The 25896-nt window shown below is 42.8% G+C and overlaps 3 protein-coding genes across 20 annotated transcripts in view; 1 reads left to right on the top strand and 2 right to left on the bottom strand.

Annotated features, from left to right (window-relative positions):
* The window catches only part of ALMS1 (ALMS1 centrosome and basal body associated protein), a 190704-nt gene extending 179705 nt beyond the window's left edge, over nucleotides 1-10999 (top strand). For 6 of the 9 annotated variants that reach the window (XM_044925773.2, XM_006045931.4, XM_006045930.4 and 3 more), the window contains 6 exons: nucleotides 426-629; nucleotides 1068-1297; nucleotides 2012-2195; nucleotides 6561-6624; nucleotides 9346-9445; nucleotides 10645-10999. In XM_044925773.2, the coding sequence (XP_044781708.2) occupies nucleotides 426-629; nucleotides 1068-1297; nucleotides 2012-2195; nucleotides 6561-6624; nucleotides 9346-9445; nucleotides 10645-10689 (827 nt within the window). In that variant the 3' untranslated portion in view covers nucleotides 10690-10999. Of the gene's footprint in view, nucleotides 1-425; nucleotides 630-1067; nucleotides 1298-2011; nucleotides 2196-6560; nucleotides 6625-7807; nucleotides 9446-10644 lie in introns of those variants that run through there. The other 3 variants (XM_044925769.2, XR_006543215.2, XM_044925772.2) reach the window with 3 other exon arrangements.
* Nucleotides 11000-11833: 834 nt separating this feature from the next.
* NAT8 (N-acetyltransferase 8 (putative)) lies at nucleotides 11834-14500 on the bottom strand. Of its 3 annotated transcripts, none has more exons than XM_006045932.3 (3): nucleotides 13404-14487; nucleotides 12793-12845; nucleotides 11834-12603 (listed from the first exon to the last, which is right to left on the bottom strand). In XM_006045932.3, exons 2-3 carry the CDS (start codon nucleotides 12793-12795, stop codon nucleotides 11860-11862), a joined length of 747 nt encoding a protein of 248 aa, XP_006045994.2. In that variant the 5' UTR covers nucleotides 12796-12845; nucleotides 13404-14487; the 3' UTR covers nucleotides 11834-11859. The 3 variants fall into 3 exon arrangements, with proteins under 3 accessions (XP_006045994.2, XP_006045995.2, XP_006045996.2); XM_006045933.3 differs by lacking the exon at nucleotides 12793-12845 and adding an exon at nucleotides 12886-12981 and having other exon boundaries at nucleotides 13404-13513; XM_006045934.3 differs by lacking the exon at nucleotides 12793-12845 and having other exon boundaries at nucleotides 13404-14500.
* A 4093-nt stretch (nucleotides 14501-18593) lies between these two features.
* TPRKB (TP53RK binding protein) lies at nucleotides 18594-24813 on the bottom strand. Of its 8 annotated transcripts, none has more exons than XM_006045942.4 (5): nucleotides 24661-24813; nucleotides 22163-22322; nucleotides 20891-21013; nucleotides 19418-19594; nucleotides 18594-18721 (listed from the first exon to the last, which is right to left on the bottom strand). In XM_006045942.4, the coding sequence occupies exons 2-5, from the start codon at nucleotides 22301-22303 to the stop codon at nucleotides 18635-18637; spliced, it is 528 nt and encodes a 175-aa protein (XP_006046004.2). In that variant the 5' UTR covers nucleotides 22304-22322; nucleotides 24661-24813; the 3' UTR covers nucleotides 18594-18634. The 8 variants fall into 8 exon arrangements, with proteins under 8 accessions (XP_006046004.2, XP_006046000.2, XP_006045999.2 ...); XM_006045938.4 differs by having other exon boundaries at nucleotides 22163-22325; nucleotides 24661-24798; XM_006045937.4 differs by having other exon boundaries at nucleotides 22163-22325; nucleotides 24547-24665.
* Between the last annotated feature and the right edge of the window lie 1083 nt (nucleotides 24814-25896).

Below are 25896 nucleotides of genomic sequence, written 5' to 3'. Positions count from 1 at the left end.
TTTCAACTCTGCTTGCATTGTCTTTTTGCTTCTATTCATTCAGAGCACTGTCTTCAACACATATTTTTACATGATGATACTTGTTAAAAATGTGTCTCAATGATTGCTTTGAATATTTTACCAGATTTATTTATTTGCTTTTTCTTTTGGCCACGCTGCACAGCATGTGGGATCTTAGTTCCTTGACGAGGAATCAAACCCATGCCCACTGTAGTGGAAGCATTGAACCCTAACCAGTGGCCCACTCGGGATTTCCCTGTTTTACCAGATGTAGTTATGAAGATTATAGATCTCAATTCTTTTTCTTTGCAGAATACAAAATAAATGATTAATTTTTTTTTTAAGTTTTAATTTACTGACTTAAATACACCTGACAACTAAATCTCAAGGCTTTTCTCATAGAGGTCTGTGATCTTTACCCTCAGGTAACTTGGAGATTGTGAGTGGTGTCAGAAAAAACACTCGAGATGTTGGAATGACTTTCCCAACTCCAAGTTCTAGTGAGGCTAGAGTAGAAGAGGACAGTGATGTGACTTCTTGGTCAGAAGAAAAAATAGAAGAGAAGAGGCTCCTTACCAGTTATCTTGGGGACAAAAAGTTAAAGAAGAACAAGAAGACCTGCTGTGAAGGTCAGTTTCTAAGTCCTGCTTTCTTAGTAGAAAAACTTGTGAATTTCTGTTGTCTTGCAACGCTAGGATTCTTCATTTCTGAACAACTTAATGTTGACCACCCAGGACCACCTTGGCACATTTTCAAAGTACAGTCATCTCTCTATATCTGGAGGGGCTTGGATTGAGAACCTCTCCTGAATACCAAAGGCTATGGATGCTGAAGTCTTTTATATAAAATGACCTAGCACTGTCCCCCAAATGCAAGGATTCTGCATGCATGTATACAGAGGGCTGACTATTTAATGCTGCAGTTAGAGTCTATATACCTGCAGTAAGCAGACTCTAGGGCGTTTTGCCGGCCCCTGACAGCTGATTCCCTGAGAGCCTATATTATGCATATGTTTCTGATAAGAAAAATGAAAAATCTTTTTTCTTTCTTAAAAATATCTCCTACAGGAGTTTCATGGTTTGTTCCTGTGGAAAATATGAAGTCTGGTCCTAAGAAGGAAAACATGCCCAAGCTTCATGGCCCTGGTGTCTCCTGGTTTGCACCAATAACCAACATGAAACCTTGGAGGGAGCCACTGCGGGAGCAGAACTGGCAGGGGCAGCACATGGACAGCCACAGCCATCCAGCCGGCCCAGGCAAGGAGCCGCCGGGGCCGTTTGTGAGAGCCACCCTCCAGGTACAGTGAGACCGACTTCATTTTAGCCCTATGTTGAAGGAGGAAGAAAGGGTAAACCTGTGACTCAGCATTCTGAAGTATAGTCCTGTGACCCTTGTTTCCAGCACCTCCACAGTTCATCTGTTCTCACACTCATTAATCAAAGGCTGCCTTTACTATTAGTATTATAAATCACGTATCACCCTCAGTATCTGAGAGGGGCAAGGCAATAGAAGGGAAGATGTTGTGTAGCTACTCATTGGGTTTTTAGATAGATACCTGCATGTGGAGTGTAGTACAGGCCTGATGTTTGCATCAGTCTTTGTTCCTCCATTTATATAACTCTTATTTCTACTTAGCACAGGGTTTAAAAGGCACCAAGTCTCTTTTTTATAAGTACTTGGGAGCCAAAGAAAATGTTATTTAATGATGTATTTCTTTGAGGGGAAATTTAAAATCGCACAGTGAGCCAAACTTTATCCCATCCACATTGGGGAGAGTTGTAATTGCCATCTTAGTTCTTGACTTATTCCAAAGGCATTTCTTTGATCCCTCTGATTTTCCTACTGGAACTCTCCTACTCACGGAGTTGTTAGATCATCCTTCAGCTCTACGTATTTTCTGTAAGTTACAAATAGGCTTTCCAAACCTGCTGGGCAGGTACTGTTTTTGTAGGCCTTTGGAGAAAAGACTGCATCATTAATATGAGGTTGGGGGGCTTTTTCTTCTCCTCAGGAATCACTTCAGCTTCACAGACCGGACTTCATCTCCCGTTCTGGGGAGCGGATAAAGCGCCTGAAGTTAATAGTCCAGGAGAGGAAGCTGCAGAATATGTTACAGAGTGAGCGGGAGGCACTGTTCAACACTGTGCAGGAATGGCAGGGCTACCGGGACCCCGTGCACCTGCTCCGTAAGAGAGGTACACTCGGCCTGTTCACTTTCCTGTTACTTGGTAGAGAGGGCAAGGCCTGCTTCATGCAAGGCAGCACTGCTCAATGCCAGGCCAGTTACAGTTCAGAAGGTGACTTTTTGCTTGTTGAGACTCAAATCTCCTTAGATAACAGAACCTGCCTAATTAAGCTCTCAGCACTTCCATGATCCAGAAAAGCACAGTTAATCTTGCCCTGTCACCACATCTTAAAAATGAGAGTGTGCAGTGAGAAAGGGCACTTGGCTTGCAGAATCTTAGTTCCCTGACCACGGATTGCACCCAGGTCCCCGGCAGTGAAAATGTGGAGTCCTAATTACTGTACCACCAGGGAATTCCTGAGAATAATGTTTTTAAAAACCAGCTCTGTCACCATGAACAAGTTAGTTCCAAAAGTATAACGTTTTGATGGGGCTTGCTTCCCTCAAAGGGTAATAATTAATACTTATATAGCTCTTGTGTTTTGCTCAGACATTATTCTTATTTAATGTTTATAACACTTCTATGGGGTGGATACTATTAATATCCCTGTTTCACAAATAAGAAAACTGAGGCTAAGAGAGATTAAGTACCTTGCCCAAACGGATTTGAACCCAGGTGGGCTGGTGCTAGACTCTGTGCTCGTAACAATTATACTAGATGTAATATCTTAATAAAATAATATGTGAAAGCTGTGAACACTATAAAGCACTCCCTCATGCTTTAATCACGCCTTTTGTGCACAGCTCAGTGTTTCAGCTCACACTGCTCAGTCTGCGCCGCAGCGTCGTGTCTTCAGGAGCCTTAGGCCGCTGTCATAGTCAGCACCGTCTAACCCGGGCTTTGCCGTTGCTCACCAGCCTGCACTGCCAGCTCAGGGTAGGGGCACAAAGCCCTGGCTGCTCCCTCTCACAGTTCCTGAGCAACACACCCTTCCTTCTTAAGACACAATCCTCTGTTACCAATCCCCTAAGGGTCAGGATCCCCTCAGTGGATCCTTTGCCCAGACTCACAGTTTTCAATTGAACGAGACCAGGTTCAGCATAGCAGAACATGAGCTGATCACGGAATGGAAAACGGAGAGCTCATGCTTTTGTTTGTTTTTTCCTTTAAAGATTTTTTCGATGTGAACCATTTTTAAAATCTTTATTGAATTCATTACAATATTGCTTCTGTTTTATGTTTTGGTTTTTTGGCCGAGAGGCATGTGGGATCTTAGCTCCCCGACCGGAGATTGAACTGTCACCCCCTGCACTGGACGGTGAAGTCTTAACCACTGGGCTGCCAGGGAAGTCCCAGTAGAGCTCATGTTCTAAAGAGGAGCGGGGTAAGGGAATTGAGGGTTAGGAGGCAGATGGGTTGATTAGGCCTTGAGGAAAGGGGCGGAGATTTTCAGGGGCAGCCAGGGCATGCACAGTCCTCCATGGTCCTTTGCACGTGGTAAAGATTGTGCCTCAGTTCAGTTCAGTCGCTCCGTCCTGTCCAACTCTTTGCGACCCCATGAACCACAGCATGCCAAACCTCCCTGCCCATCATCAACTCCCACAGTCTTCCCACACTCAAGTCCATTGAGTCGGTGATGCCATCCAACCATCTCCTCCTCTGTCGTCCCCTTCTCCTCCTGCCCTCAATCTTTCCCGGCATCAGGGTCTTTTCAAATGAGTGAGCTCTTCACATCAGGTGGCCAAAGTATTGGAGTTTCAGCTTCAACATCAGTCCTTCCAATGAACACCCAGTACTGATCTGTTGGCAAAGTAATGTCTCTGCTTTTTAATATGCTGTGAGAAGTTATGACCAACCTAGATAGCATATTGAAAACCAGAGACATTACTTTGCCAACAAAGGTCCGTCTAGCCAAGGCTGTGGTTTTTCCAGTAGTCATGTATGGATGTGAGACTTGAACTGTGAAGAAAGCTGAGCGCCGAAGAATTGATGCTTTTGAACTGTGGTGTTGGAGAGGACTCTTGAGAGTCCCTTGGACTGCAAGGAGATCCAACCAGTCCATTCTGAAGGAGATCAGCCCTGGGATTTCTTTGGAGGGAATGATGCTGAAGCTGAAGCTCCAGTACTTTGGCCACCTTATGCGAAGAGTTGACTCATTGGAAAAGACTCTGATGCTGGGAGGGATTGGGGGCAGGAGGAGAAGGGGACGACAGGATGAGATGGCTGGATGGCATCACTGACTTGATGGACGTGAGTCTGAGTGAACTCCAGGAGTTGGTGATGGACAGGGAAGCCTGGTGTGCTGCGGTTCATGGGGTCGCAAAGAGTTGGACACGACTGAGCAACTGAACCGAACTGACTGAGGTTGGTCATAACTTTCCTTCCAAGGAGTAAGCGTCTCTTAATTTCATGGCTGCAATCACCATCTGCAGTGATTTTTGGAGCCCAGAAAAATAAAGTCAGCCACTGTTTCCACTGTTTCCCCATCTATTTCCCATGAAGTGATGTGACTGGATGCCGTGATCTTAGTTTTCTGAATGTTGAGCTTTAAGCCAACTTTTTCCCTCTCCTCTTTCACTTTCATCAAGAGTCTCTTTAGTTCTTCTTCACTTTCTGCCATAAGGGTGGTGTCATCTGCATATCTGAGATTATTGATATTTCTCCCAGCAATCTTGATTCCAGCTTGTGCTTCCTCCAGCCCAGTGTTTCTCATGATGTACTCTGCATATAGGTTAATTAAGCAGGGAGACAATATACAGGCTTGACGTACTCCTTTTCCTATTTGGAACCAGTCTGTTCTTCCATGTCCAGTTCTAACTATTGCTTCCAGACCTGCATACAGATTTCTCAAGAGGCAGGTCAGGTGGTCTGGTATTCCTACCTCTTTCAGAATTTTCCAGTTTATTGTGATCCACACAGTCAAAGGCTTTGGCATAGTCAGTAAAGCAGAAGTAGATGTTTTTCTGGAACTCTCTTTTTCGATGATCCAGTGGGTGTTTGCAATTTGGTCTCTGGTTCCTCTGCCTTTTCTAAAACCACCTTGAACAACTGGAAGCTCACGGTTCACATATTGCTGAAGCCTAGCCTGGAGAATTTTGAGCATTACTTTACTAGCGTGTGAGATGAGTCAATTGTGCGGTAGTTTGAGCATTCTTTGGCACTGCCTTTCTTTGGGATTGGAATGAAAACTGACCTTTTCCAGTCCTGTGGCCACTGCTGAGTTTTCCAAATGTGGTGGCATATTGAGTGCAGCACTTTCACAGCATCATCTTTCAGGATTTGGAATAGCTCAACTGAAATTCCATCACCTCCACTAGCTTTGTTCGTAGTGATGCATCCTAAGGCCCACTTGACTTCATATTCCAGGATGTCTGGCTCTAGATGAGTGATCACACCATCGTGATTATCTGGGTTGTGAAGATCTTTTCTGTACAGTTCTTCTGTGTATTCTTGCCACCTCTTCTTAATATCTTCCACTTCTGTCAGTTCCATACCATTTCTGTCCTTTATTGAGCCCATCTTTGCATGAAATGTTCCCTTGGTATCTCTAATTTTCTTGAAGAGATCTCTAGTCTTTCCCACTCTATTGTTTTCTTCTGTTTCTTTGCATTGATCACTGAGGAAGGCTTTCTTATCTCTCCTTGCTATTCTTTGGAACTCTGTGCCTAGCAGAGTACAAATGCCCCCTTTGGACAGAGACCTTAGCATGTTAATGAAGCAAAAGTCACTTTTGGACACTTCCAGGTTGCATCCACACAGGCTCATTCTTGTGGTCAAGTCAGAACCGGTTTAGGGCAGTTGACCACTATATATCTCTCAAAACATGTATCTCTCAAAGTACAGCTGCAAAACATCTCTGCCAAATGCCAGGTACTTTTGAAATGAGCACAGAGATAAATCAGGTCAAATGTCCAGCTCTCAGGGTCTGGTATGGAAACAGGTCCACAGTTTTTAGGTGTGGTATGGTGACACCACTTGATACTCAACCATAAAAAAAGAATCAAATTTTGCCATTTGGAACAGCGTGGAGTAATCTGGAGGTTATGCTTAGTGAAATAAGTCAGACAAAGACACATACTGTATTATATCACTTATATGTGGAATCTAAAAAATACAACAAACTAAAGAATATAAGAAAAAAGAAACAGACTCACAGATACTGAAAACAAATTAGTGGTTATACTAGTGGGGAAAGGGAAGAGGAGAGGGTCAAGATAGGGATTGGAGATTCAGACATAAATAAGCTATAAGAAGGTATTGTATAACACAGAGGATAGGGCCAATATTTTATAACTATAAATGGGGTATAGTTTTTAAAAATTGTGAATAACTATGTTGTACACCTTAAACTTACATAATATTGTAAATCAACTATTCTTCACTTCAAAGAAAAAATGGCACAATCCACTAAAAAAAATCTCTTCTCTTGCTTAGGCTTCCTGGCAGCCCAAAAGAAAAGGCCTATTGGAAAGAAGGAAATGATTCAGAGGTCTAAACGGTAAGGCCAAAAGAATAAGTAACTATAAAAGTATAAATCAGGCCACTGAATGGTCAGGAGCTGTAGCTTGGCCCAGAATAAAAGCATTACACTCTAGTTACAACATTGTGAGAAAATTAGCTATAAAAATAGTTTCTCACTTATGGTTCTAAAACGGAAATGAAAATTAGCAGATCATGGTATGGATGCCTCATATATAAAAAGTACAAAGAGTTGCCATGAATTTTATGCTTTAGTCAGGCTTGTTTTTGTTAGAAACTTAAATATAAATAAAAATATTTTGAAATAAAAGTAAATACTTATTTGGGGCTCTATTTCTAGGCAATCCTTTTTCTAGGAATTGTATCCAATATAATAAGAGATAAGGAAATAATCTCAGAGATACAACACATTAGGCTTGTAGCTAAATAAAGTTTGAAACTTGAAATAAAGTTTCAGAATCATGTGTACACTGCCACCATTTGTCTCTTTTAAAAAAAGTATTTGTGCTTACATAGATACATGTCGTGGGTTGGCAAAAATTCAGTATTTCCAGAAGATGACTCTAGCGGCATTTACTTGTCTTTAACTTCTTTCAAAACAATTTTGTTAGGTTGCATTGTGACAGCTGTCCGTCATATCAGAATGCATATTAAAACTTACCAAAATTGGTGAATTTTTGTATATCCATTTTAATATTGAAGATGGAAAAAAAAGAGCAAATTTTCAGTATATTATTCTTTATTATTTCAAGAGTGATAAAAACACAGTGGAAGTGCAAAAAAAGATTTGTGCAATATATGGAGAAGGTGCTGTGACTTATCAAATGTATCAAAAGTAGTTTACAAAGTTTCATTTCATGCTGGAGATTTCTTGCTGGAAGTTCCACAGGTGATGGGGTTGATCAGTTGAAGTTGATAGCGATCAAATTGAGACATTGAGAACAATCAACATTATACCTGGCCAGAGACAGCCAATGTACTCAGTATATTCAAATCAAATGTTGAGTCTTTAAAAACCATTTGCACCAGCTTGGTTATGTTAATCACTTTGATGTTTAGGTTCCACATAAGTTAAGCGAAAAAAACCTCCTTGACCGTATTTCTGCATGTGATTCTCTATTAAACTTAACAAAAACATTCTGTTTTTTAAAACAAATTGTGACGGCTGATCAAAAATGGATACTGTACAATAATATGGAAAGGAAGCGATCATGGGGCAAGCAAAATGAACCACCAACCACACCAAAGTCCGATCTTCATCCAAAGAAGGTGATGTTGTATATATGGTGGGATCGGAAGGGAGTTCTTTACTGTTAGCTGCTTCTCGAAAACCAAACAATTAATTCCAACAAGTGCTGCTCCCAATTAGACCAACTGAAAGCAACACTCGCGGAAAAGTGAGTCAGACTAATTCTGTTGAATCAGTCAACACAAAACACATAATCTTTCATCAGAATAACACAAGACCGCATGTTTCTTTGTTGACCAAGAAAAAACTGTTACAGTTTGGCTGGGAAGTTTTGATTCATCTGCCGTATTCACCAGACATTGCACCTTCAGATTTATATTTATTCTGGTCTTTATAAAATTAATGGAAAATTTCTCAATTCCCTGGAAGACTGTGAAAGGCACCTGAAACAGTTCTTTGCTCAAAAAGATAAAGTTTTGGGAGGATGGAATTATGAAGTTGCCTGGAAAATGGCAGAAGGTCGTGGAACAAAACAGTGAATACACTGTTCAGCGAAGTTCTTAGTGAAAAAGAAAAGCATGTCTTTTATTCTCACTTTAAAACTGAAGGAACTTTTTGGCCAACGCAATACTTCTTTTTCCTCAAATGGTTGATCATACTATATACAGAAGTTTGTAGCTTGTTTTGTTTTGCTTAACAGTATATTGTGAGTATTGTGAATGTTTTCCCATATTGTAAAAGCTATTTGAAATATTTTGTGCTTTGTAATAATTTTATTATAGTCCATAATTTGTTTTCTTATTGGAAATTTAGATTATTTCCAATTAAAGTGTATATATCAAATGCATCTTTGATCCTATTCCTCAAAACATGGTTCTTTAAAATCAGTGGCATCCAATCCGTGATGGACAAAGCCCAAGATTTTCACTTGACTACGAGACCTTCACCCCATCTGTTTCCCCTGCACTCTACTCTCTCCATGAAACCTTGACTCCATTCTTACCAACACTCCCTTTTCCTCCCATCTCCTTTCTACTCCTAACTTCTTCAAGACCCACCTCAAACTTATTCCTTTTGGTCTTCATTGACCTCCTTCCGTCAGAATAACTTTTTTTCATTTCCTATAACTGTGTAGCATTTTGTAGATATGACCCATTGTACTTTTTTTGCATTATTTTTCATCTTTAGAAGTATGGTAGTAATACGTAGTCATTATCTTATATTGAAACCATACATTTGTGCATATAGAATGCCAAGAAGTTCATCTGCACCCTTTATTCCACTCCTTTCCCAGAAGTGACCACTATCATCAGGATTTTATTATGTTTTTGTTTATCTGTATCTCTTTCCAGATCTTGAACACTCTAGGCCAGGGTTCTTTATGTCCAAATGTCTAACAGGAAGCTGGGCCCACAACAGGCCCACAGCCTGTCTGAGGCACTGAGTGCCTAGAGAGTGGTAGAGCTTAGGAGATGTGGGGAGAAGTGATTGTGTGCCTCTGTGGTCAGTAACCTCACTGCTTTCTGTCTTTCCACCGGTACCATTTCTAAGGATTTATGAACAGCTTCCTGAAGTACAGAAAAAGAGAGAAGAAGAAAAGAGGAGATCAGAATATAAGTCATACCGGCTGCGAGCCCAGCTGTATAAAAAGGTCAGTCAGTCCTCGAGCAGGATTGATGAGGTTTACCAGGGGAAAGAGAAATCGAGACCTGTTTGAATTAGCCGAATTTGGAGAGTGAACTTAAGCTAATAAATACATGTACCACCACTGAAATTTAGAAGACAAAAGCATCTGTAACTAGATTTCAAATCTGAAAATCTAAAAAGGCAAATTTAAAAATGGCTCCTTTCAGGGGCTTCACTAGAGGTCCAGTGTGTTTGAGACTCTGTGCTCCCACTGTAGGGGCACAGGTTCAATCCCTGGTTGGGAACTAAGATCACACATGCTGCATGGTGTGGCCAAAAAAAAAATTTTTTTTAATTTTTTAAAATTATTCAATAGATAAATAAGTCACCTTCCAGACACATTTGGAGTGAAACTTTCATACTTAGGTGTCAGTTTAGATGCCATGCTGGAAATCCCCACATCCTTCAGAATTGTTGGGCTTTCATTTGAGTCCCAAATGGTAGTTTTATGTCCCTTATAGGTAAATCATATACCATTAGAGCTTTTCAGATAAGTTGGAAAATGTCCAAGCGTAGCATACAAGTCGGTAGTTTGGGGACGCGGGGCCTCGACGCCACCACCATTTCCTGCCCATAGCCGCAGTAGAATCAATGGTGCTACAAGCCCCAGAACCTCACAGGCCAGGGGCCTTGCTGCCAATTAATTCCTTGAGAAAGCAGATGGACCAGAAGGTCTAGGTCCTTCAGCTGTTCTCCTTTCTTTCCCAACCCCCTTGCTTCACCCTCAGAGGACTCTGAAAGTCAGGAACCAAGAGGCGAGTTCGTGCGAGACCCATGTGGGCTTGGAGAGCTGCTCCTGGAGCGCGCGCCGCGGCGCGGGCCGGGCTTCCTCGAGTGGGAGGCGCGGGCGCTGCAGCGCCGCCGGGGTGCCAGCGTCCCGAGGCCAGGCTTCTCGGTGCGCGGTGTGGGAACTGACGGGCGGATTAGTCTGTTAGGGTTATATGAATGTAATGTTTCTGTGTAGACAGACTGTATGTAGATGGTCTTTCCTAAACACTTGAGGAAGTATTTTTTTACTATAATTACCATATTTTCTGAAGCTGGGAAAGATAAGGTTTGGGAGAACCACACTGGTCTCTTCAGCACGACTAGGGTGAGGAGCGGCTGTCTGCCTCTGATGGCAAGAATATCTAACTTGTTTCTTCCCTTTCTTTTCTTCCACAGAAAGTGACCAATCAACTCTTGGGGAGAAAAGTTCCTTGGGACTGAAATAAAGAGTATTTTCCTCAGCGCCTTGGAATTATATTTTATCAGCTTGGAGGAACATAATCCTTACTTTTATGAGTCTGGTTTAATAAAACTTGTCGTCCATGTGTAATGTAGAAATAGTTACCTTCTAAAGAGTCTTGGGTAGAATGACTAAGATTATTAATGGTTTATGAGCAGTACTTTCTCCACAGTGGCCTTACCCACAAGGATATTTGTTACAATGATACTACCTTAATTCTAGCCAAGAGTAAGTCCCTTTTTGTATGTGTTTTTATAGAAAATAAATAACTTCTGATTGACTCATAGTAAAGCAAGCAGCAGAAGGTTTTTTATTTTCTGTCTGGAGAGGTGCCAGGAGCTACGCAGTGTTTCTAGGGGTGTGTGGGAGACTTCAGTCTAAAAGTGCCAGTCAAGGGAAATGGGCTGTTAGATAAAATGTGGTCTTTCTTTAGAAATGCCATGTAATGTAGTGAGAGCCCTTTTGTTGATTCTGTGGAGACAGTGTCTGCTTAGGTAGCCATTGTGTAGCCATAGAGACTCGGCAGACACAGCACCTTGGGTCCAGAGCCACATCCTAGCCTCACTCCAACTTCCCTCAGGGCCGCTAGCCTTTAGAGACACAGCTCAGGAGACAACAGTAGCTGGATTTAAATCACGACCTGGTCCTGGCCAGTGAGCTGCAGGTGGTGCCACTTCTAGGTCTAGTCCTGTCCCTGGCTGCCTTCTCCCCTTCAGCACAGACCTTGGGAACCATGACAGATTGACGGCATCATTGGCCCCAGTCCTTCTCACGTGGATTCTTCTCACATGCCTTCTCCACGCCCTCTTCATATGATTTTGCATTTCCATTCACTGAAAGTGGGGAGGGTCCCCAGCATGACACCTGGACACCAAAGGGGCAACCCAGCCTAAGCTGCTGACCCACAGACTCATGAGCCAAAGAAAAAGGTTTATTATTGTTTTGTGGTAGTTTTTCACACAACAGTCTGTTGGCATTAGATAAATGGAACAGTAGCAATCCCAAAAGACTGAATGGAACAGAGCCATGCCACCACCAGCGCCTGTGTGAACAAGCAATAAGCTTTTACCCTGCCATCACACTGAGACTTCAGGGGCTGCCGGTTTCTGCAGCAGAGCAGATGCCTCCTGACTAATCTGCTAGAAAACAGATCACAGGCCTCCTCTCTGCTCCAGTGCCTGAGAGACCTGAGCAGAGGGGAGGCAGTAGGTAAATTGAATTTGAGAGATAGACATTAGCCTCCAGCTCGTGGATAAGAAAAACTGGCTCATCTTCTGGAAGCCAAGGCGCTGGTAAAGGGCCAGGGCATAGTGCTGCAGCAAGCTGGTGGTAAGGACCACTTCACCATAGCCCTGGTCTCGTGCAAACGTGAGGACAGTCCTGACCAGGGCTTTGGCTATCCCTTGACCTCGGTGCTCAGGGGCCACACATAGGTGAAGCAGCTCCAACTGCTTCTTCTGCAGGGTGGGCTTAACAGGCAGTGCTCCCACTATGCCCACCACGTGCCCCTTAGACTCAGCCACCCAGAAGCAGGAGCCACTCTCCCTGAAGTAAGATTTAGTGATGTCAGACAAGTCTGTGTGCAAAGACATGACTTTAAACTGCTTCCAGGGGTATTCGGCAAGGAACTTCAGGGCAGCAAGGAGGGCGAGGCTGGCCACGAAGGCCAGGACCCAGGAGCCAGAGACTAGGAATAGGGCAAGGGGTCCCCCAGGCAAGAGCACAAGGGTTTGGGGCAGCTTCAGGATGTGGCGGAAGGTGGTAGGAATGTGCTCAGCCATCACCTTAGAGAACAAGTCTGTGACCCATTTGTGGTCATTTTCCTGGTATTTGCGGATGTGATAAGGAGCCATAGAAGACTTCTGGTTGTCTGGATCTCGAAGTTCAAGAGAGACCTGAAAGTGAAAGTGAAGTCGCTCAGTCGTGTCCGACTCTGTGGCCCCATGGACTGTAGCCTATCGGTCCTCTGTCCATGGGATTCTCCAGGCAAGAATACTGGAGTGGGTTGCCATTTCCTTCTCCAAGGGATCTTCCCAACCCAGGGATCAAACCCAGGTCTCCCGCATTGCAGGCAGATACTTTACCATCTGAGCCACCAGGAAAGACCTAGGTGCCCCCTTATGCTTGCCCAGCAGCCCTGGGGAAGAAAGAGGAAGCCATGTGAGTGGCCCACTTACCAGAACCAGGAAGACCCTGCTCAAAGATGTGTCTCTGCTTCTACCCAAGAGGAAGTAGGCCACAGCCACTGGGAGAAGGTGAGGAGTCCGAAAGACCTGCATTTGATCATGGCTTCATGCATGACCTTGGGCATGTTATATAATCCCTAAGAATCTGCCTTCTGAAGTTGTTCAGAGGGTTTAATGAAATAGCATAAAGTTCTGATTGCAAAGTGCCCTCCCGTCTTTCCCCGTTCCCTAGCCCTCGTCTGTTTCTCCATACATTGGCGCTCCCTGCAGCAGCCACGCATGCGTCCTCCTCTTGGTCCCTCTCTCAGGGCCCATACACTGAGGGAAGCCTGTGTTTCCAAGTACAAAGACTTGGAAACAGCAAATGTTCCTTCCCCCTTGATTGCAGATTCTCAGGCTGCTGAGGGGGCATAAGGCGTAACACCAAAAGCGGTCCAGCCTTGAAGGCCGGGCGAGTCCGGAGCTCCGGGCCACACCTGAGAGCAGTCCTTCCACCCATGTCCTCTCACCTGCTGTCACAAGAGCCTGGAGTGTCCAGGGCAGCCTCTGCCTGCCTCTGTCCTCAGCATCCGACTGGCATCCAGGAGAGACTGCAGGGCCTGTCCTACTTCTGGGGCCCAGGTCCTGGATGGCACCTCATTGGCTGGCTTCTGAATATTTGTTAATCATAAAGCCCAAGCTCAAGGGGCTGGGCCATGATAGAGCACGAAGCCCATTCTTGGTTCTCTGAACTCTGGGGAATTAGCCTGGAGGGGTCACGCAGGGTTTGGAACAGCTCAGGGGTCCTTGCCCTTGTGGCTGGCCTACACCCCCAACCATGGCAGTTCACCTGGCACCTTGGTGCTCTCTGATGTTCATGCTTGGCCCCACATACACCTGCTATGACCCTGGAGCATTCGCCCCTCACCCTGCGCTCTGTCATCACAGGCCAGAGTCCAGTTCCGCTGGCTCAGTACATAAGGTCCTTCACAGCTGGGTGAGCGCAGCAGGGCCCTGGCCATGCAGGGCATATCATCCAATTTACGAAGTTTGGGCTCTGTTCTAAGAACACCAGGAGCCCGCTGCTGTTCTTTTAGCTGGGGCGTAACATAACCAGAGGTAGCGGTGAGTTGTGTGATATGTGTGTGTGATTCTGGTGACCTGTGGAAAATGGACTGAAAGGACCCGGAATGGAAGTCTATATCCCCCTGCCCCCCAGAGGCTAGTGCAGCGGTCCAAGCAGAAGGGCCTCTGGATACAGATACGCAGGTGCTCACTTTACAAGATCACCTTGTCAAGGAAGGCTTGTGGGAACTAAAATCCACGAGCCCTGGCACAGAGCTGAGTCTGGCCAAAGGAAAAGGCATCTTTTTCTTATTTTGCTCAAAGGTGTCACTGCCCACTGAACTGTGTGTCCAGCAGGCTGTGTCAGTGTTGAGGGGGTGCCTTGTTCTTTGTTCACAAAGGAGCCATCTAGGCTAGTGGGGATCCTACAAGAGAAAGCAGTAACTTGGACCTGAATGGGGCCATGGATGGAAACTGGCCCTCTTGGAAGTATCTTTGGGGAACAGAAATGACAAGTTAATGCTAATCTGAGGATGAAGAAGGGGTCAGAGATGACAGCTAGATTTCTGGCAAGAGCAACTAGGAGGATGCTCCAGAGACCAGACTTGTGAAAGAGATCACCGCAAAGGTGCCATTTATAACATTTCAACGTTAAGCAAAATTTGAACAAGGAACCAAAAGAGAATAGAAGGCTCCAGAGTATAGCTGAGTAACCCTCATGAGTCTCTAATATTAACCAATCAGAACCTAGTGGTCAAGGTGAGGGACCAGAAGTCCTGTCTGTCCCCGCCCTCTCTTTCCTGTATTCTCACCAACTTCTGTGGCTTCCTCAACCCAGTGACCTTGGTTTACATTTAGGCTTTTTAACCTTCCTCAGAGTCATCAATGATGACCATGAGGATTTATTGACATGAAAAATAATTGTCAGAATACAATTGTCAAGCTATAAAAGATGATAAAACTGTTTTCATTCTTTTTTGAAAAAATATAACTAATAATTTACATTCACAAGCATGCAGAAAGAAAAGTCTTGAATGGTTACATCAAACATTGGCAGTATTTATGTCTGGGTAGAGGAATTATGGGTAATTCTCTGTGTAAGAGATACAGGTCTGGAAACCAGCACATTGCAGCATCTTGACCCTGCTTTCAAATGAAGAAACAGGCCTGGGAATCTACCTGTCTCTGCCTCAGCCAACTCCTTTTTTAAAAAAATTTATTGAATCAGTGTGTTAATTTCTGCTGCACAGCAAAGTGACTCAGTTACACATATATACATTCTTTCCTTATTCCCCATTATGGTTCCTCACCGGATATTGAATATAGTTCCCTGTGCTATACGTAGGACCTTGTTGTTTATCCATTCTGTGTATAATAACTTGCACCTGCTAATTCCAAATCCCCACTCCCTCCCTCTCCCACATAGCAACCACAGTTCATTCTCTAAGTCTGATTCTGTTTCTGTTCTGTGGATGAGTTCATCTGTGTCCTATTTTAGATTCCACATACAAGCGGTCTCATATGGTATTTATCCTTCTCTGACTTTCTTCACTTAGCATGATATTCTCTAGGTCTATTTATATTGCTGCAAATGTATTTCAGCCAACTCTTGAGAGTCAGTCTAAACAGACCCATCGAAGATTGTGAATTCCTGAAGGTAAGGCAGGTGTGTTATTCTAGTATTTTCAATTAACCATTCAAATTTGTACAACTCAGTGGTACTTAGTACATTCACAATGTTGTATAACCACCACTTCTGTCTTGTTCTGAAGCATTTTCATCACCCCAGAATGAAACCCCTTAGTCAGTGGGTAGTCCCTCCATTTCCACCCCTCTTGCACCCCTGGCAACCACTAGCCTGCTGTCTCTTTGGACTTACCTATTCTGGATGTTTCATTTAAATGGAATCACACAATATGTGAACTTTTATCTTTAGCTTCTTTCACTTTGGTTCTCAAAGTTCACCCATGTCCTAGCAGGCATCAGTGCTTCATTGCTTTTTATGGCTGAATAATGTTCCATGGAAAGGATAGACCGCATTTGTTTATCCAGTCATCCCCTGATGGACACTTGCTTCCACATTCTGGCTGTTGTGAACAGTGTTGCTATGAGTATTCTGCACAAGTGGCGGTTTCAACACGTGTTTTCAGCTCCTTTGGTTTATATCCAGGGGTGGAGCCACTGGGTCATATGGTAACTCCATTTTAACAGCTTGAGGCGCTGCCAAACTGCTGTCCTAAGTTTTACTCTCCCAGCAGCAGTGAGTCTTATTCTACTGTATGCCTCAGTGTTATGCCCGGTACATACAGACAGCTGTTACTTTCTGAGATATTAGATACCTGGCTCTGTGAGAAAGCACTTTTCCTGTGCTGTACTATTTGACATTCACAACCATCTAAGAGCTAAGGCTCATATTGCTTCCATTTTACAAATGTGAAACCGAGGCTCACAAGCCTGAGATCTCCTATCCATGAGAGTGGCACCCAAGCCTTGGCAGTTTTGACTCGAAGGCCTGAACATTTTGCTTTTTCAGTACCACATGCTGACCCCAAAAGACAGGTATCTGACAAGTGTTTGAATTATTAATTAGTATAAAGCAGTGTATGCCAACAGCTGTCTGCTGGGAGGCAAGATTCACCCCTAAGCCTCATCACGCCCCTATGTTCGGGCCATACTTGACCCAGATCCAGTATGTGACTAAGGTTTAAGGTCCAGCTCAGTGCTACCTCCTCCATCAAGATTTCGGACCCATGACAACCAGATGGATCTTGTATCTGCTCCCTCCTTTGAAGACTTTGCACTTCTCATCCAGCACTTATATTGCTGTTAATGTGTTACTTGCTAAAAACTGTTAACTTATTAACAGTTAAACAGTTACTAGTGACCTCATAAATTATTTTATTTTTATATTATCCATAGGAACCTGATTATAATAGGTAGTTATATTTTTGAAATCACTGTTATTCCCAGAGTTGTGGGACTTGAGAGCAGCATGTCAATGAAATCCTATGCTTGCATTTATGAAGAACACTTGCCTGTTAGACCAGCTAAGCCCAGAATTGGGTCAATGAACTGGAAGTCAGACAATCAAGTGGTGTCGTGTTTTGGAAGTCTCAGAAAGAGGAGGAAAATGTCCTGGAAAGAACATCATCTCCCCTGATCTCTCATCGGTTCCCAGTAAGCCAGCCTCAGGTCAGTGCCCTGGATTCCCACTGAGCACTCGTAACTTAAAGGGCATGAGTGAGAGGAAGTAACAGCAAATTGTTTCAAGAGGAAAGAAAGTGGTCCGATAGGTCACTCCTTGGCAAGATGTTCAGAAATACTGGAACAATGATCCAGCTCTATAGAAATACTGCTAATCTAACCTTTTAACGAAAGGGAGGCATTATCAGGCCCCAGCACTCAAACTAGGATAACCCAAGCTCATTTTATACAGATCACCAAAGGGCCTAATTATGAAAGCGTGGGTGGGTAAAGGGGAACCAGGTATGTTAATGCTCAAGAGGCCTGAAGTGAGGCAGGAGGGTGAGAGTGATGGCTGTGTGGAGCCATTAGGAGCACAGATCAGGGGTCACCTGGAGTTTTAATCCTGGCTACAGGCACTTTGAGCTTTAGGGCAGCTTTGACTTCTCCCTAAGCGTCAGGAGAAAAGACGCCTTCCTATTGGAGAAGTCTGGGGTACCACCTTAACGAAGCGACCAAACTGTACCACCAGTGATGAGGCCAGGTGACGTTATGTGCTTCCCAGTGATGTAAAATTGGAAGGACACAAAATCTACGTATCATTCTCCAAAATATTTAAACTGACTTGAATCACGAACAAACTCATTCTGAAATTCTGAAAGACATCTGGGGTACTCTTCAAAAAATGTCAACATCACCTTTAAAAAAAAATAGTTCTAGATTAAAGGAGCCTTTAAAAGAGACATGACTGTTGATATGACAGAAACCAACAAAATTCTGTAAAGCAATTCTCCTTCAATTAAAAAATAATTGAGAGAGACATGACAACTAAATACAATGGGGGGTGAAGTGCCCCCAAGGGCTGCAGTTTACTTTCAAATATTTCAGAAAAGAAGTGTTTGCCCATGCAGAGAAAAGACCAAGAACAAGCAAACTTAGCAAAACATTAACATACGGCCTGCAAGCTACTCTATCTTGACTGACACAACCATATTTTAAGACAAAATATGAAAAAAAATCCCAAACCATTTATAAGACATGACTTTTAGCTGTGTGACCTTGCGCACATTATTATTTGTACAACCTTCTAATGGGAGTAACCTACTTCACATGATGCTGTGATAATTAAGTGAATTTTTGCATACAAAACTTGGAACCAGGAGGCTTGGAACGGTGATGCTGGAGTAGCCAGAATTAAGTGCAAGCGTGTGATTGATGGATACACAGTCATTTAGATAAGAACCTAGTATATTGTAGACAGTCAATAAATGTTTGCAATTATTCCAATTATATAAAAATAAAATATATTTGGACAGAAACAAAAGACAACAACAACAATAACCGTGATTATCTTTTAAAATATGAAAAGGTAGGACCAGGAGTGTTGTTTTTTTTTTTCCTTTGTTACCATTCTGTGTTTTAAAACTTTCTACAACATAATAGATTTTATGATCTAGGAAAAACAATGAATGTTTTGTATAAAAGCTGAAAATTTTTTAATATTTCTGTCATTTCACAAAACATCTTTTGTTGACATTCTACAAATGATACCATCCAATAATGTTCCAATACTTTCTTCTTGTGAAGATAGTTTATATACCTGTAAGCATAAAAGACAGATTATGACATGCTGACATATTCATGCACTACTAATTTCCATTATACAAATACATATATGTGACCTAATTTATTACTCAATTATTGGGATAATGGGATGGAATCACAATGTGATTAAGGTATGCAAAGTAGACAGCAACTCATCACTTATGTCAAAAGTTTCAACTGCAGTTATAGTGATAACTCGCTAAACATCAAAACATTTGTACCAATTTTAAAAGCACACATCTAGACATTAACTTCATACTATATTTTATATTTCAAATGTAAGCTTGATATCTAAAGTTATCTATTCTTTTTAAAAGAATGTCTTTACCAACTAAGTTTCTAATTATATCTTACATAAATCTGCATTTCTTTGCATGTCTAATCATTTTTCAGTTCAGCCGCTCAGTCGTGTCCGACTCTTTGCGACCCCATGAATCGCAGCACGCCAGGCCTCCCTGTCCATCACCAACTCCCGGAGTTCACCCAAACTCACGTCCATCGAGTCAGTGATGCCATCCAGCCATCTCATCCTCTGTCGTCCCCTTCTCCTCCTGCCCCCAATCCCTCCCAGCATCAGACTCTTATTAACCTTTCTTAAAAGTTAAAACAATATAAAAGCATTGGTGATCAATAAGCAAACAGTATTATTCCACATCTATCATGCTCTTTCTAAAAATACGGGTTTACAAACCTTTTTGACTTCTGTAATATTTGTTATTTCAGGGAGATTTTTCAGAGGAACCTGATGACCTTCTACCTGAGATATTAGGTGTTCTTGATTTATTTGTTTTACACCCTCTTCAATATAAGCAACCAGAATTGAAGTATCATTTGCTGAGATACCAAATTTTTTCAAGGCCTCTGAAATCTAAGGGGTGAAAAAGACAATAAAATCAGTAGTCTCAACATCTGAAACCTCTCCCCATTTGCAGCCTTTCCTGGTCAGATTCTCATTTTTCATATCCTAGCGGTTCTCTCTGCCTACAGTCTTGCAATGTCCCTTCCTAATCTCTACCATCTCTGCCTCTGGAGTACTCCCTGCTCAAAGCTGCACCTCATTGCCATAGAATCAAGCCTGGACTTTGACTGGATGCACCAATGCCCCTCCCCTGGACCCAGTGACTCTCACCACGCCCTCCTGCCCTCCAGCCAGTGGGGCTGTGGGGCTCCCATCCTTTCTTACTTTTCTTGCCTGTGCCTGCACTTTGTCCTCCTCCTGGACTGCCTTCATCTTTCAAGGGTCCAGCTCAAATGTTACTCCTTTAGCACTTTCCTCCTTATAGAATGAATTGCTTCTTTGTTCCCACAGATTTGCATTATTATTCCATTATATCAATTATCTTAGGGCACTTGAACTTTGTCTTGTTCATCTGCCTTTCTTGGGAACATTTCTGACCCTAGACTGGAACAGGGACAAGCTCAACACATGTTTATGAACTGCAGTCTCTTGAGTTATTTCAGTGATCTCAAAGAAACAATTACCCAGTAATTTTCCCCAAGATACTGGGGAATTCTATTACTACACATTTTATAGATTTTTCAAACATCTGTATTTTAAACCATGCCACAGGTTTCCTAACCTTTCTCTCCATGGCAGTACTTGATTGTGTTTAGTAGTAGTAATAATTAAACTTCGTCAGCAAAATTAGTTGTTTTTTTTTTAAATATGTGCAGGTGGAATGTTTTTAACTCAAAAACTTTGATTACTATCAGTATCTCAAACACAAACTCTTCCTGTGTACCGTGTGTATGAGCATGTGTTAAGAGCTAGTCTAGGTACCAGCAGCCTTCTGGTATATGGAAAAGGCGTGGTTCTATCCTCAAAGAATGTATAGGGAGAACAAAAGACGTGCATGGTAACACACAAATACCCACGCCTAATTTTTTATCATGAGATTTAAACAGCATTTTCCTGACTCTGTATGTCAGGAAGGACAAATAAAACTATCCTCACTTAATTTAGCTAAACTTCATGTGAGTGACTCCAAAGCTTACTTGTCTGGTAGGAGGCAATGCTAAACCACAATGCTCTGTCCAGGACTCACTCTTCACTGTTATTTTGGTTTGTTACCAGCAACAGGCTCCAACCCAACACTGAGTCACACACAGGCTACCATGACAAGGTCAACAGATATAAAGAAAGTATATATTCCATATTAATTACATTGTTATTTGGGGAAAGATTGAAAATAACTTCAGTAGATAGAGTTCTTGTCTTCATTTTCCCCAGTTTGTAGAGGTGAACTGCTTTGTTTGCGGCCATAATTATCTGAAATGGATCAACAATCTACCAAAGAGAACAGAAAAAATTACATACAAAGAATCTGGAGTACTCTGAAGAATAATGCCCTGTACCCTCCAGTATCAGGCTGTTTTACTTCATCACAATTTCTATATTTTCAAAATTGCCAAAATCTCAAGGGCCTAGGTGCTTAGAAAAATCACAGAATTTTACAGCTGCAGGCAATTAAGACACAAAAAGTTTTAAAACAACTTATTGAGGACCATTATTATGGGAAAGGCCATATACTCAACATTTAAACTTTATTTTCTATTCTACTCAAAATTACCCTATTTGATATCTTCTATTATTTTCATGTGCAATAAATGAGGAAACCAAGGCAAAGAATGGATTGGAATTTCAGCTCTGCCACTTACCACCAAGGGAACCTGGGCAAATTCCTTAGCATTTTATCTTTTAGAAGCAGATAATCATCTCACAACTTCATAGAGTTGTTGTAAAGATTAAGTGAGTTAGCAGTATATACAAAGAACTCAAATAAGCACTGTATAAAGGCTGGCTACCACATGCTCAAAGTTGTAATAAATGGCATAACTGGGATTTAAGTCCTGGTGATTCTACCACTGTGCAATGCCTCCTTTACAGAGATTTTCTAGGTCACACAAGAAGATGGATATCTAGGCATCAGCCATCATATCAGAGGGAGACCACCTTTCATGTCTCCTAGGGCGGGGCTCAGCACCTGGCTTCTGCTGCCACTAAGTCGCTTCAGTCGTGTCCGACTCTGTGTGACCCCATAGACGGCAGCCCACCAGGCTCCCCCATCCCTGGGATTCTCCAGGGAAGAACACTGGAGTGGGTTGCCATTTCCTTCTCCAATGCATGAAAGTGAAAAGTGAAAGTGAAGTCGCCCAGTCGTGTCTGACCCTCAGTGAGCCCATGGACTGCAGCCTTCCAGGCTCCTCCGTCCATGGGATTTTCCAGGCAAGAGTACTGGAGTGGGGTGCTATTGCCTTCTCCGACTTGGCTTCTATTCACTGTTAAATTGAAGGCTGGCCAAATCTGAATCCACTCTACAGGTCAGACAAGTCCTTTTACTTGAAGATAACGATTTTGGGCTAACCCATAACATCATGAAAAATCATCAGATTCTTAAACTCCCCATAAAGCTCACTCATTGCCATGAGTACTTACCATTGTAGGGTTTATTAATGAGCCATCAATGGCACCTTCCATGGCCTTTTTTCTCAAGGCCGCAGCATTTTTTACATCTTTAAATAACAGAAGGGTCACCCTGTATTCAGGAAATAGGTCCAGCTGATGTGTTAACTGCATTGCATAGATAAGCAGGATGCTACTGCACAAGACCAAAAGACCAAAAGTTAACAACTGTAAGTCACTAACAAATATCCTTGCTCACAATTAAAGTATTATAACTTTAATAATACAATGTAGAACTGTTAAACTTGAAAAATCCACCCCAAAACATCTGGCAGCCTCATGACAGACTGTCTTCCTAACCCTGCTAAGCTGTTTTAGCTTCCTTCCTGGGAAAGGATCAAGGGCAACACGAGGTCCCCTAGTTGTACAGATAAAGCAGGCTCTGGATGAGGGGGAGCTTCTCAACAAACAACTAGGAGCAGGATACCAAACACTTTTTAGACCACAGGTTACTTACAGCATTAAGAAAACCTCACTCCAACTTAGTATTTTTAGCTTTCTAATCTCACCATTTTATTTATATTTTGGCAGCATCTAGACATAAATATAAGGCAGAAAACAATCTTATGGAAGAAAGTATGACACAACTCAAAGATATTCATTACATACATGGGAATTTAAGCCCAGAGGGTACAATTCTTAAATAGTAACACCCTTTAAAGACATAAATTTAACAAGGAAAGAACAGGATATATACAAAAACAAAAGCAGAATAAACAACAAATAACTGGAGAGACATAATCTATCTTTGAATGAAAAAACTAAGCACTGCAAAAATATAATCTTTAAAACAATTTCAATTCAAGTCTCAGAGAGATATTTAGGTGGAGCAATTTTATATAGGTTCACTTTATCCTTTTACCTAGGAAGTTTTATCTCCACCATTTTTCTGAAGGAATACATTGGCAATCTGAAGATTTATGTAATAAGATGTTTTTCTTATCATCCTAAGAGTAAAAGGTTGAAAACCTACCTAACTAGTATTAGGCCCAACTACAGTGGCTTTCCTGATCAACCACTAAAAACTGTAGTCTTGAAGAGTAGCTAAGGATGTGTAGATACAGTAATAAATAACATTAAGTGCTTAACATCTGATTGGAAAATAAAACACAAAATGTGCATAATATGTGGGTTTTTAAAAATGTACACAAAAAGAAAACTACTGAAAAAAACAACAAAAGGTTATCTTTGATTTGCTGGAATTACATCTGATTTTTTCTGTTACAATCTGGAAAAATAAAATTGTGAATAATGTCTTGGCACAACAGGGCTACACAATTTTTATTATGGCCATCCTGGGTAGCAGAATTACAGATAATTTTGTTTTCTAGAAAAAATATTTTTGCATGTTCTTAATTTTCTACAGTGAGCACACAAAAGATAATGAGTACATATAACCAGGGAGGAAACAATTTTTTTGTGGTTTTTGTTTTTACAGTAGGGGGAAAAGGGCGCCTATCAAACGTCAAAAATGGTTTTGGTTTGCCTGTTAGGCTGCAATCCATGGGGTCGCTAAGAGTCGGACACGACTGAGCGACTTCACTTTCACTTTCCACTTTCATGCACTGGAGAAGGAAATGGCAACCCACTCCAGTGTTCTTGCCTGGAGAATCCCAGGGACGGGGGAGCCTGGTGGGCTGCCGTCTATGGGGTCGCACGGAGTCGGACACGACTGAAGTGACTTAGCATAGCATAGCATATAATTCACTCACTTAGGTCATAAACTTCGAACCATCGCTGGATACTTACCTCCCACTCAAATCCCATATCTTATGCAAAACTCTTCTCAACTTTTAAGTATCCTTTTGAAGGGTCCAATTCTCTTCCATACCTACTCTGCCACCGCCGTTGGCCACCTTCTCTCCTCAACATCGGTGACCTCCTAGAAGAGGTCGCCTCACAATTCCTTCCCTCCTATCATCCAGCCTCCACCCGAGAGTCAAAGTGATCTTTTCAAAATGTACACCAAATATTGCCCTGCTATAAAGTCCCTTTATGTCACGGGGTCCCAAACTCTGTGATCTGAGACCTTCCTCTCTCTTCCGCTTCCTAGCTCACCCCTGCAGACCGCGCTCATTTCCCCACCGCCGCACTGGCCCTTCCAGCTTGTCACCACCCCCAGTCCCTACCCAGCACGCCCCCTCGGACAGGCAGTTACTCTGAATTAATCCTCCCTCCCTTCGACTGGCCAGTAAGAGCCCATTTACCAGCGCTCCCAGGACCCCAGGACCAGTGTCCTATTCTACGACCTCCTCTGTTACAACTTTGGTGAGTCTCAGGCTCATCAGAATGCTGTATCGTCCGCCCTCGAAGGGAGGCTGAGCCGATCACTGCCGGGCTGCATCCCAGGACCCGACCTTGGCAAACGCTCGATAAACGAGGGCGCCGAGAATCACAGGTATCATCTGGAAAATCACTGGTCTCCAGTTACCGCCCGACCCGGCCAGGGCTGTGGTGCCGGGAGTACTCACCGTCGCGTCCCTGTCCGTCTCGTAAGATCTTCCCCCACGGAAACAAAGCCCTCAACTTCCGGGAGATCGGCCGCAGCTGCGCTCCTTCCTCGCCCTCCCAGACCCTGCAGCGTCTTTTCAGGTCGGGGTCGGAGGAAGGTTCTCGGCTACCTCCTTACACAGAGTGTTTCGCCGGCATGAGTCGCGTCTGCTGACCCGAAGGGGAGCAGTGGCTCGGTCCTCCACTTCCGATGAGAGTGGCGGCGAGGCTCCTCCGGCCGGGCCGGAAGCTTGAGTGTGGGTCTTCGCCGCCTCCTTAAGCCGCTTAGCCTTGAACGAGACATCGTGTTTCATCCTATGCGAAGAAAAGTAATGGCTCCGATGAGCTCTACATGTCTCCGCTGCTCGAGATTCCACAGTTCTTTTTCGAGGCAAGCAGGACTTAGTTTTTTCTTGTTCTGGGCGAGGTCCACTTGGCCAGGATCTGGAGCCGAAAGCGCTCGGCGATCTGCCTAGGGTACTTGAGAGAAGTGATAGTACAACCCCTTCATCCAGCAGGCTCACAGGTTTGATTGCCATCCCTGAGTGTATCAGCCTCCGAAAGACGAGGTCATCCGCTAAATGGATGTTTTTTTCCATATTATTCTAACATGTTATTCTTCCATGTTTTTTATGCTTGGGGGCTCATCTGGGTCAATACTTTTCTTTAAACAAAAAGACAGGTAAATAATAAATAGGATAGATATGTGCTATGGAGAAAAAACTAGAGAATAGGGGGTAATGTCAGGCCATGAGTATTACTATTTAAAATAGGAAGGTTAAGAAAGATCTCACCAAAAAGGGCCATTTGTGACTGGAGGAGGTCTGGAGGCAGGTTCTGTGTGTATCTGAAGAGCAGCAATTCCAGGGAACAGAGAGAGTTAAAAGACTCAGAACAGATATGGCCTCATTTAAGAAAGAGCAAAGAGAACCGTGTGGCTTGAGCCCAGTGGGAATATATATGAAATTATTCTGAGGAAAGACTGGTATCCAGATTATATAACCAACTCCAATTCGAAAATAGTAAGAGACACAACCTGATTAAGGATAGATGACACAATTGAACACATTTTAGGAAAGATACATGAAAGGCCAATAAAAGCATGAAAAGATGCTCATCATTAGTCATCAGGGAAATAGATACAAATTAAAAACATGAGTTATTACTACATACCCATAAGAATGCTAAAATTTGAAAGACCTTAAAAATTTTAAATA

This window comes from Bubalus bubalis, chromosome 12 (genome assembly GCF_019923935.1).
Source record: "Bubalus bubalis isolate 160015118507 breed Murrah chromosome 12, NDDB_SH_1, whole genome shotgun sequence".
NCBI lineage: Eukaryota > Metazoa > Chordata > Mammalia > Artiodactyla > Bovidae > Bubalus > Bubalus bubalis.
Note: the sequence above shows the minus strand (reverse complement) of the source record. Positions and strands in the feature narration are given on the sequence as shown.